We start from the raw sequence: 12,546 nt of genomic DNA, 5'->3' as shown, positions 1-12,546 counted from the left end.
GCAGGTCCTCTGCTTCAGCCCCCAACATCTGGCATTCATGTTGGGAGGTTCTCAGTGCCTTGATATAAGCTTTGCTTAGTGCACATTGAAAATTTGTTTCTTTGCTTTTTGAAATAGTCTGGTTCTCTAGTCCTCTTTAGACTCAAACCTGCAGGAATTCACTGGCCTGATCCTCCTGAGTGTGGAGATCAAAACTAACTGTATTATAAAATCCCTCTAGTGTTTGGTGACAGGATAACAATATAGAATATATTGACCTAGAGATTAATGTAACACAGGATGACCTTGAACTATCTCCCGGCCTCCACTTGCCAATTATGGAATAATATGTGCTTATAGCTGGTAGCTGTGGCACATACCTTTAATCCCAGCACATGGGATGAAGAGGGAGGTGGGTTTCTGAGAGTTCAAGGTTAGCCTGGTCTGCAGAGCTAATTTCAGGACAGCCAGGCCTATACAATGAAAGCCTGTCTTGAAAACACTAAAACAAAGAACAAAATAGGTGTTCATTTTAGAACTTTTATTTGGGTCAGAATCTCATTAGGTCATGAACTCTCTGTAATTCAGTCTGACTTTGAAAGAGCAGTCTTCTTTGTACCTCACAAGAGGTGGAATGGAGGTCACAGACCTGTTACTTCATATCTAGCTCATAAAATCAACAAATATTTTCTAAAATTGAGATAAATTCCTTCAGGAGGCAGGCTGGGATTTTTTGTTTGTGTGTTAGTCTTGATTTAGTTAAGCTCTTTGTTTGATTTTTGAGACAGAGTTTCACTGTGTTGCGCTGGCTATCCTTGAACTCATTCTGTAGAACTCAGAACTGTTGTGCCCAGATCGTGACCCCCAGAGAGACCACCAAAGACGAGCATGCCGGAATGCAAAAGCAAGGTTTAATTCTGGATATCCAAAAGCAATACAAGCCTAGGCAGGGACTTCGTCCAATACATCCAACGCAGTGGAGGCTGGAGGAAGCGTCCACCTGTCTGCAAGCTCAGTTTTTAAAGGGAAAAGTCACAAGGTTACATCATTTAGGGGTGCTAGTACGGGTACAATTCTGATTGGCTCGCTTCTAGGGACTTCTAGAAATTACTTCTAAGGGAGTGGTTGCCCGCCACCATTTCTCATTGGCTGCCCTCAGGTGGGGGCATTTCTGTGGTCAGTTACCCTGGAAACCAGGGAGAGGACATTCCATAGTCTGGCAGGCATTACCTCGTGACTCTCTTGTGACTCTATACTTTTTACACTTCCTGGTTTCTGGAATCTGAACTGACTGGTCTCAGTAACTTCTGGCCTGTTCCAGTAACTTATGGCCTGTAGCTAAAAGGAGCAGTCTTAGGCCTTTAGTTTTGGGGTGAGAGCATTTTGGTCTTATTTTGGTTCCACAAGAACATTCTGTCTGGCCTTGAACTCACAGGGATTTACCTACGGTTTGGCTCCTGGGTGCTGGGATTAACGGTGTGTACCACCCCCACTCAGAGATTTAGTTGGTTTTAATGAGATAACTGATAGACTGTAATTTACATTCTAGGTTGTTCAGTTCTTTGAGGGTTTTCAAGACAAGGTTTCACCGGCCCAGGCTGGTCTTGTACTCCGGATAGCTCTGTCCGGGTTTCTCTGCTGTGCTGGTCTCAGTTATGGTCTCACTGTTATTGAATGCGTTTGTAATCCCAGGAATTAGACTTCACAGGTGGCAGTTTTGTGATTCCTTTGAAAAGAAATTGTCTTGTGTTTGGAGACAGGGTTCTCTGTGTAACCCTGGCTGTCCTAGAATTCACTCTGTGACCTAGGCTGCTCTGCCTCTCAAGTCCTAGGATTAAAGGCATATGCCATCACCATCCAGCTAATTGAAATCATTTTTGACAGTGTCTTAAAAAAAGTCTGGGGATTTTTCAGAGGGGCTACAAGACACCGTGGTGTTTTTGGACAGCGCTTATTGGATGCAGTTGCTTCAGCCTGGTCAGTTGGACAAGTTCACTCCTCAGACTGACATCAACAGAAGCCAAGTAGGCTGCTTGCACAATGCTGTGATCCTAGCACTGGAGATGTGAGGGGAAACCATTCCCTGTTCTAGGATAGCCTGGGGTCCATGGAGTGATTTGGTCTCTATACAAGTTAGAAATGATTAAGTTGAATGCAGCTCAGTGGTAAAGCACTTGTCTACCACAAAGCCAGGGCCCGGATCAATCCCCAGTACCAATCAACCTCAGGCAAAAAACAAGGAACTCATCAATCCATGTCATTCTTGTGTAGTTGGGTTGTTTTTGAAGCCTCTAATACTGGCCTAACCTCAAACTTAAAGTATGGACTAGATGGATGGAATCCTCCTACATCTGTCTCTACAGTAATGAAATTTCAGTTTCTTACTAACCAGACTGACATCATGCAGTTTTGAAAAGCAATGTTTGATTCAGAACATGCTGAGCAATAAGGTCACCTCAGATTGGCTAGTGTACAATTTTAGGATCGTAGTGTGAGTTGAGTCCAGCCTGGATTACATAGCCAGCTCTGGGCTACACAGTGAGACCCTGTCTCAACAAAAACAGATAAGTTGCTAGAAGGACAAGATACTCCACTAGCCCCTAGCACATACCCAGGGAACTCTATACTCCAAAGTTGTCAGACATAGCTAGGTTCCCTAAACCAGGCTCTGAATCTTTGAACATTCAAAGCAATGATTCCATTTCACAGATTCTTCTCAGTCTTTGCCAGGCAGGATCAATTTGTTGAAAGCCCAATATGGGTAGGTTGTACATATAATACTTCCATTGTTTCTGAAAAGGAGTTAGTATCCTTTCTGCCATAAGAAACAGAACTTAGATTTTTCCTTCCCGGTGTCCCCCTTCCAAAGCGGTATGGGACTCAGAATAGCAAACTGGATGGGACATTGGTGAGTGTGAATGATTGTGAGAGGCTCCACATGCTGCCAGGCCAGCAGCATTTGCCTCTGAGACTGCCAAAGAGTGCTGTAGTGAGTAGACCCAAGTCTCCATCAAGGCCAGAGTGGTGACAGATGCTGACTGTGAGGGGGAGAAATCTTCATAAGACAGACTGAAGATAAATTTTCTCCTAAATTCTTCCCCAGGATCATCTCCCTTAACATCCATCAGAATGAGCCTCCAGGCCCCACCCCTACTCCTTCACCTGGCAGTGCAAACTTTAGTGAGCAATGAGACCTTGGACACCTCTGCTCTGCAGAACCAGCCAATGGAGTTCTTTCCCATTCTGCTGAAGGAGGCGGACACTCAGAGAAAAACAGAGATGGTTAAGGCCCTGGTGGCAGACTGGCCCTACCCTTGCCTTTCTGTTGGGTTGCTGATGAAGAACCCCGACTTGGAGATCTACCGGGCTATGTTGGATGGAGTAGGCACAAGGCTGCAAAGAGAGTCTCGCCCTGGGTAAGCAATAACCATATAATGCCAAATGCTACACACTGGTGTATATGGAAGGAACATCTGGGATCAGGGAGTATGGGGTCAAAGGTGGATCAGAGACTTTGGCTGGTATACAGGAGGGCTGCAGGGGTCTTGACAGCTCTAGAGTCCTTGTAGCAAATAGCTATAAAGTATGAGATAGCTCCTGGTACATTTGTAGCCACAGGAGAATGATGCTGTATCCCTGTTGCCACCAGGTAATAAAAATAGGTTTATTCTGGGCAGCGGTGGCACATGCCTTTAATCCCAGCACTCAGGGAGTGCTGATCTCTGTGAGTTCAAGGACAGCCTGGTCTACAGAGCAAGATCCAGGACAGGCACCAAAACTACACAGAGAAACCCTGTCTCAGGAAGAAAAAAAAAAAGGCAGTGGTGGTGCAAGCCTTTAATCCCAGCACTCAAGAGGCAGAGCCCGGCAGATATCTGAGTTCGAGGCCAGCCTGGGCTACAGAGTGAGTTCCAGGACAGGCTCCAAAGCTACAAAGAGAAATCCTGTGTTGAAAAACAAAACAAAAACAAACAAACAAAGCAAACAACAACAAAAACAATACTAGATGACAGAAGTCCAGAGCAACTGAATGCAGGGAAACAGGACAGGTCTCCAATATACATCTCAGGCAAAAAGCTCATGCTTGACAAGCTTGAGGTTCTGTATTGGAGACCCAGCACTGAAAAGCAGGAATATGAAGAAAACAGAGATAAGCAGGGGAAAACTCCATCAGAGCTGGAGAAAAAGTTTTGGGTCTCAACTTACCTTCTGACACTTCTCTTTTATCTACAGAGAGCAGAAGCTTCAAGTGCTTGACTTGAGGTATGTGCACCATGATTTCGGGGGGGGGGGGGTGTGGTCTGGAAGAGATGGTGGAAACCACTCAATAGAAACTTTGCCTGAGAAACTATTAGTGGAGGGCCTTCTTTCTCAACGCACACTGAGGAGGCAGCATGTGAAGGTTGTCACTGATCTTCACCTACCTGCGGATGAATACAAAAAGCAGTTGTTGGAATGGGCAAACAAGATAAAGGATTTCCTGAAATTGTGCTGTGTGAGGCTGAGGATTGGTAAAGAAAAGGGCAGCACTGTCAGGAATGTCTTCCAAATTTTACAGCTGCACTTCATCAATGAGTTGGAACTGAATACAGTGGGTGATCTCTCCACACTGGCCAGTTTTGTACCTTTCATCAGGAAGATGAGAAATCTTCACAAAATCCTGCTAGTACGTGTCTTCCAAGACTACACCCACGCTCCTGCAACTGGCAGTACCACTGACAGAGATGAGAAGTACGTCCGCAAGATCCTTTCTCAGTTCTCCAAACTCAACCGTCTCAAGCATGTCACCATAGATGATGTCTATTTCCTCAATGACCACATGAAACTGTTGCTTAGGTAAGAAAGGATGGAGAGCAGGTCCTGCTACCAGAGCAAACCTTTCTTTTATACATTAGGAATAGTGGGCACCTGGTATCTGCAGACCTCTGTGCATTTCACAATGAACATGTAAGGATGAGCTTACTCCATGGTAACTGATTCAAGGGCCCACATGACCACTCATAAAGCTGAGCGATGAAGTGGGGAAGTTTGTATGGACAGAGCTGCCAGGGTAGAAGGCCAGCATTGGGGGTTAGACCTAGGGAGGGTGGGTTGCGGTTTCCTCCATAGCAACCCTATCTGATCTAATGTGGAGGAACAGGAAAAGAAGAGGGCACTGCATAGGGAGGACTCAGATCTGCACAGTTTCCCAGGTGAGCTCTGTGTTTTGATGGGGAGAATACATCCCAGTCTGGTTCCCAAACAGTGTAAGGCTCTGTTGAGAGCAGGAGTGGCCTAAGTGGACAGGACATGGAAAAGCTGGGGCGAGAGTCAGAGGCAGGGCTGAAGAGTGAACAGGTGCAGACACTGTGACAGGGAGTCAATGATTCTTCAGAAGGCAACCTGACATGGCCATATGGATCCTGTCTTTCTCCTTCCTGTGCATGCTCTAGCCTAATAGTCTCCATAGCAACTCTGGGTCTCTGCTTGTCATTGAAGAATAGGAAAGGTAGCTGTGGAATGAGCCAGTCTGCACCATGAAGATGACTCCCTAGGGCAAGAGTGTTGTGATTTGAGTAAGAAGACTAATGGGTTGTACTGTGTGCTCATGGCCATCCCGTGGTCACACTGACCCTGCCTATGTGGTCCCCTCTAGCTCTAGGACAACCCACCACTGTGTTTCAAAATAACCCCTTGGTCTCTCCCTAGGTGCCTGAAGACCCCGTTGGAGTCCTTGTCCATCTCTTTCTGCAATTTCTCACAGTCGGACTTGGAGTCCTTTGCCCAGTGGGGTCACTGCCAGCTTAAACATCTGTGCCTGAGAGGTGTCAATTTAAGTGATTTGAATTTCATGCCTCTCAAAGTCTTCTTACAGAGTGTTGCAGACACTCTGCTGACCCTGGAATTAGAAGATTGTAGGATGAAGGACCCTGACCTCAGGGTCCTTCTCCCTGTCCTGAGCCAATGCTCCCTGCTGACCAGCATCAATCTTTATGACAATGAAATTTCCACCAATGCCCTGAAAGACCTTCTGTACCACACTGCCAACCTAAGCCAGCTGAACGAGGAGCTGTACCCTGCTCCTAAAGAGGTCTATAATCACTCTGGTTATATCAAGGTAGTGGAATTTTCCCAATGTTGTGCTGAGCTGAAGAGCACACATGTCAATGTAAGGCAGCTCCGATCAGTCTGCTTCGGTAGCAATCCCTGTTTGGACTGTTGTGAGCGTTATTTCTACAAACTAGAGACAAAACTTTGTGATTGCTCATCGTAAATTCCTTCCGGATAATAAGAAATGAAGGCACAGGGATAGGCCTTTCATCCAGAGGACCCTAGAACACATGGTTTTGGACACTGCTCAGTGTGGTGGAAATGAAATTGCATGCAGTGGGGACACAACATGGGGGCTGACATTGATGAGCACAGTGAGGTTAAGTGTCTTGTGGAGTCAGAAAAAGTGTTCTACATTTCAAACTGTAGCTCCTGTCAGGACTGGCACTTTTTCTTTTCTTTTTCTTGAGACAGGGTTTCTCTGTGAAACAGTCCTGGCTGTCCTGGAACTCACTCTGTAGACCAGGCTAGCCTCAAACTCACAAAGATTGGCCTGACTCTGCCTCCCAAGTGTTGCTGTTAGTGGTGTGTACCACCACCACCTGGTAGGACTTGCTCTTTAGGGCCTTCCTCCTGCATACAAAGTAATTGTCAGAAGCTGAGAACCTGGTGTTCTGTCTGTGGTGTGCTGCTTTGCTTCTCCATTAATCTGGTCCTCGATCATGCTCAGGGCAGTTCTTTGACTGTACACAAGAACGGAAAGATACTGTCTTGCCTCAGTTCTTGTTGGCTAAGATTTCTCAACATCCAAGTGACCTGAAGCTAATCTGACATTGTCTTCCCACTTGTGCATTGCAGTGGGTTATATGTAATGTTTTCAAAGCAGCAATGTTTGCAAAGCCAAGGGTTAAGGAAGGGAGTTTTGGGGAATGGGCAGCAGATGGCGATCCAGGGTACTGGGATGCACTGTGGGGACATCAAAGATGTCTGAAGCAGAACAAAAGACAACAAACAACAACAGAATGGGGATGAGCATAGTTCTTTTCCATTCTCTTTCTGTCTTTTCAGTGTAGCCTTAAACTCCTCATCCTCTTCCCTCCTCTTACAGGTTAATGGGGTTTCTAACAGAAAGCACCAAACCCAGCTTGTTGGCCACCTGACTGTGGGGCACTATACTTCAGGGCTCCCCATTCTGGCTGGCCACCTGCACATTAACACCTCCAGTAGACAGACAAAGATCCTGTTATTATACAGCACTCGGAGTCCCTGGCAAGTGGAGCCAAGGCGACCCATGGCTGGTGAGAGACAGAGATGCCAGGCAGACAGTGCTCAGTGAAGAGTTTTACTTCGTGGGGGAAGAGATGGGAGAGGGAAAGAGAAAAAGATAGGGCGGGAGAGAGCTCAAGCTGGAGAGGTGCCTCCCTCTGACTAGGGAGAGAAGGGAGAAGGTGGAGTTTTCTCTTAAAAGTAGGCTTGAAGTCAGAACATGCACAGGGCAGGTCTTCCAGGGGCAGGCCAGAATGCCAACACAGGTCCCTGTCCTGTCCTAAAGGGTTGCCAGTCCCTAGGATCTGCATAGTAAATGTCCAGTGTCGAATTGTCTTTATTTTGTTAATGAGTCTCTGAGCCTAATTGTGTTTCCTTGTGTCTGTATAATCAAGTAGCAATAAAGATGTTTGTGTCTGGGCATGGATCTCTGCATCCGGTTCCCTCAGTCATTGGATGGGATTTTTAGCACAATTTGGGTGTTTGGCCATCCTATCACCAGAGTAGGTCAGTTCGGGCTGTCTCTCCATCATTGCCAGTAGTCTATTGTGGGGGTATCTTTGTGGATTTCTGTGGACCTCTATAGCACTTTGCTTCCTCCTATTCTCATGTGGTCTTCATTTACCATGGTCTCTCATTTCTTGTTCTCCCTCTCTGTTCTTGATCTAGCTGGGATCTCCTGCTCCCCTAAGCTCTCTTTCCCTCCACCCTCGCCCTTCATTACCCCCACTCATGTCCAGGGTGTTCATGTAGATCTCATCCATTTCTCTGTCATTGGGTGATCCCTGTGTCTTTCTTGGGGTCCTGTCTTTTTAGGTAGCCTCCAGGCCCCAGGTGGAACTCCAGGAGTCCAATTGGTGAGAAAGAGGAGGGTTTATATGAGCGAGAATTGTTGAGACCAAGATTGGATAAAGCACAGGAACAAATAGCCAAACGAATGGAAACACATGAACTATGAACCAATAGCTGAGGAGTCCCCAGCTGGATCATGTCCTCTGAATAAGTGAGACAGTTGATTAGCTTGATCTGTTTGGGAGGCTTCTAGGCAGTGGTACCAGATCCTGGGCTCATTGCATGAGTTAGCTGTTTGAAAACTGGGGCTTATATAGGGACACTTGGCTCAGCCTGGGAGGAGAGGACTGGACCTGCCTGAACTGAATCTACCAAGTTGAACTCAATCTTCAGGGGAGTCTTTGCCCTGGAAGAGATGGAAATGGGGGGTAGGCTGGGGGGAAGGCGGCAGGGGTGGGGTAGGAGAACAAGGAACACGTGGCTGATATGTAAAATTAAATTATAAAATAAAAAAAAAGAAGTTTGTGTCACAACTTTTGTTTTTTCTTCATTGGTAGGTTAGTTACAATGTGGGTAGTCAAGATTGCCCAATGGGAGCCGGGCGGTGGTGGCTCATGCCTTTAATCCCAGCACTTGGGAGGCAGAGGCAGGAGGATCTCTGTGAGTTCGAGGCCAGCCTGTACTACTAAGTGAGTTCCAGGAAAGGTGCAAAGCTACACAGAGAAACCCTGTCTCGGGAAAAAAAAAAAAAAAAAAAAAAAAAAAGATTGCTCAATGGGTAAAGGGTACGTGGGGCCAACCTTGACAATCTGAGATTGATCCAGGACACCCATTTAATAGAAGGGGAGGGCTGATTCCCAACATGGACCTCTGACCTTCACAAGCAGGTAATGGCAAGTATGTTCTGTCATGTATAAGCACACAAAATGAACATACTTAATGATCCCATGATTCAATATTGTGAATGGATGCTGAATTCAATCAAATGTAACAGTGAAGGTCCTTCACCAATTATATATATTTATATTCTTTTTAGATTCTAATATAATTACACCTTTCTTCCTTTAAAACTTTGCCATATATCCCTCATTGCTATTCAAAAGCATGACCTTTTTCATGAATTGGTATTACATGCATTTATGTACATATATATTATATAAATTTTCCTTAATATATCCTACCATGGGGATGGAGAGATGCCCCAGTGGTTAAGGGCACTGACTACTCTTCCAAAGGTCCTGAGCTCAATTCCCAGCAACCACATGGTGGCTCCCAGCCATCTGTAATGAGATCTGGTGCCCTCTTCTGGCCAGCAGGCATACATACAGACAGAACACTGTATACATTATATATATATATCCTACCATATCTGTATAGTGTCACTTGAATGTTACGTTTTCAGGACTGCCTATTACATTCTCAACAAAAGTAGAAATGTCAACAGAAGAGGGCTGGATAGACAGCTGAGAAGTCAACAGCACTTGTTCCTTTCTGGGACCTAGATTAGGGTCCAAGTAACCATGTGGTGGCTCACAACCCTCTGTAACTCCAGTTCCAAGGGACCAGACACCTGTTAAGAACGAACTTTACAGGCACTGCATGATTTTGGTGTGAACACATACAAAATAAAACTCATATTTAAAATATGCAGATAGAAGAAGCCTAGAGTGTTGGGGACTGAGTTTAGTTTCCAGAAGCCAAGTTAGGTGAGTTCACAAATATTTGTATCTCCAGCTCCAGGGTATCTATATATTCTGGCCTCCTTGGGCACCTGTACTCAGGTGCTATACCCAGCCATAGACAAACCCATCCCAGTATTTAAATTTTTTTTTTTTTTTTGGTTTTTCGAGACAGGGTTTCTCTGCGTAGCTTTGCGCCTTTCCTGGAGCTCACTTGGTAGCCCAGGCTGGCCTCGAACTCACAGAGATCCACCTGGCTCTGCCTCCCGAGTGCTGGGATTAAAGGAGTGCGCCACCACCGCCCGGCTTCCAGTATTTAAATTTTAATTGAAAAAATTAAATCTGGGGAAACCTGAACATCCAAGACTGCCAGCATAGCAGTCTCAGACAGGATCCAATCGATACCTGCTAGAAAGTGCTACACATGATTTACAACACAAAAGCCCACAGAGACCTAACATCACAGACAGGCATGCACTCTGCTATTGACATATTTTGACATTGCCCAAGTAGTTTTATATTCCACCTATGAAAGTCTGCTCCCCCAGCCCAGCATGTTCTCAGGAAGTCCAGTGTGTCAGGGTACACCAAGTAGCACAAGAAAGAAGCTTAAGAAAGAAGGCACTCCAAGAAGAAATTTTAAGGTCTATGTGGCAGCAGAAAAGTCCAGATTCTCTGATGGACTGAACCCAGAACAGCCATACAAAGGCATATTTATTGATTGTTACACAAAGTATTTCCTTATAACAAGGACCCTAATCTAATTTGCATGTCTTACTAAAGGAGAGCATCACATGCCCCCATGACTCTAGTCCTTTATTATGTATCATTTGCAATACATAATAAAATAAGAGCTTCAGGTGTGCCCCATATGCCTTGTGACCAAAGTCATGGGATGGCTGCAATGCCCCTTCAGCAAAACAGAAACTGTTTTCCTCAAGGATTCTCCAAGGTCAGTGTACTTCTAGAAAACAGCTGTTCATTCTAAACCAGATACAGTGACTCTGCTAAATTCCTAAAACACCAGTAGATCTCATGTGCATCAAGTATAACCTTAGGCCTTCCGGGTTGGTGGTGGTGGTAATTCACTGGCAGACAAACAAAGACACTAACTAGGGTCTTCATGCCAAACTCTAACCTGGCCCCATCTTTATGTGCTACCGAGGTCTTCAGGATAATAGAGTGACTCAAGCAGGAACATGGCCATGAGGACATACCCTTCAGAGGGAATCATGTCCTCCTCCACCCTGTTTCATGTCTTCCAGGTCCAGCTTGGGCTAAAAGCCCTGGATCTGAGACACTGGGCCTCTTCTTCAGCTGATTGTAGCTTCTGAATCGTGCTCTCCAGTCTGAAAGATAAAATAAGTTATTACTATCTGTGAAACATGGTTTTGTGTAGGCTGGTCAGGTCTTTCCCCTTCCAAATTGCGATATTGTGGCCACGCATCAGCAACCTGCAGTCAATGCTTGTGGGGTAGGAAATGGATGAGCTTCTGCCTTCACCCCATCTCTAATTCCTTCCATCTCTGGATGACACATTTGATGCCATCAGTCCCAGCCTGTGTAGGACATCTGGAGGAGGATCTGGGTGGGGATTCTGGAATCTAGTCAGGATTGAAAGCCACTTTTAGGAAAGGGTGTGTGAAGTCCAATGATTCTTAGACATTTTGACACAAATGAGTCATGGTGGCAAATACCTGCAATTCCTGCCTTTGGGAGGGCAAAACAGGAGGATCCTAAAGTTCAAGGTCACCTTCAGATACATTGTGCCTTGAGTGCTAGCCAGGGAAACTTCAATAGCCTCTCTTATAACAAAAGTATACACACAAAATCAAGCAGGCAAGGAACCAAAAATAAATTTCAGAGAAGGTGATGGAGAATCTCAGAATCCTAGAGGCTAGGGCCACTGCTTAAACTCCCAGAGATCTGTCACCCCATGCAGACACCATGGAGTCTACTCACAGGCAATCCACAGGGAACATACAGCTTAAGGAAACACACCCATATCCATCCCTGCTTTTCTCAGCCAATGCAAAGGTTTCAAACTTTGGTTGTGAGCCTGGTTTGGTGATACACTAAGATGTTTAGGATGGAGTATCCCTTGTTGGAAGGCAGCATGGCTCAGTGTGTGGGTTAAAGACTAGTTCTGGATACATGTCTATTCCCTGCTCATAAAGACAAAACAACAACAACAAAACTATTTTAGGCTCATGCCTGTAACTGAAATCTAAGTAGGCTGATGCAGGCAGGCAGGTTCCCATGTATTTGCCTGTCTACTCCAAGAATCCCAGTGTAGCCTCCACTAGAAAATGAAATGTACTCTAAAACAACATGAATGTGTGTAGCGGTAACGCCATCATTACCGATACCCGTTTACCATGTCTGAGCGAAGGGCTGCGGATTAAAAATAGAGACAAGAGACAGCGGGTCATTCGTATGATTGGATGTCGAATGCCGTTTATTGAGAGAGGGAAGAAACCTTAAATACATACAGGCTTACAGCACAAATGGAGGAACCCCTGGAGGGCAGAAGTTCGCTGTCAATGGTCTACATTCCAGACCCAATGTTCTACATTCTTGCATCTAAGTAGTTAACGCCCAAAATGCAGGATACACAAACAAGGAACTTCCCCTAAGCATTCAGAAGGGTGGATACCGACAGGGAATCTGAATAAGGAGGACATCTGATTGAGGTCAGCAAGCAAGGCCGCAGCCACTCCCAGTCGGGGGCCAGGGCCCATGGCACCCACAAATGTGTGGATGAATATACAAATGAATTGCTGAAGGAATTCTGAAAAGG

At 45.6% G+C, this 12,546-nt stretch overlaps 1 protein-coding gene across 1 annotated transcript; it reads left to right on the top strand.

Annotated features, from left to right (window-relative positions):
• The first annotated feature begins 3,108 nt into the window (after positions 1-3,108).
• LOC143271752 (preferentially expressed antigen in melanoma-like protein 7) lies at positions 3,109-6,232 on the top strand. Its single transcript, XM_076563627.1, has 3 exons — positions 3,109-3,395; positions 4,213-4,815; positions 5,668-6,232. Exons 1-3 carry the CDS (start codon positions 3,109-3,111, stop codon positions 6,230-6,232), a joined length of 1,455 nt encoding a protein of 484 aa, XP_076419742.1.
• The last annotated feature ends 6,314 nt before the right edge of the window (positions 6,233-12,546 follow it).

This window comes from Peromyscus maniculatus, chromosome 2 (assembly GCF_049852395.1).
Source record: "Peromyscus maniculatus bairdii isolate BWxNUB_F1_BW_parent chromosome 2, HU_Pman_BW_mat_3.1, whole genome shotgun sequence".
Classification (NCBI taxonomy): Eukaryota; Metazoa; Chordata; class Mammalia; order Rodentia; family Cricetidae; genus Peromyscus; species Peromyscus maniculatus.
Note: the sequence above shows the minus strand (reverse complement) of the source record. Positions and strands in the feature narration are given on the sequence as shown.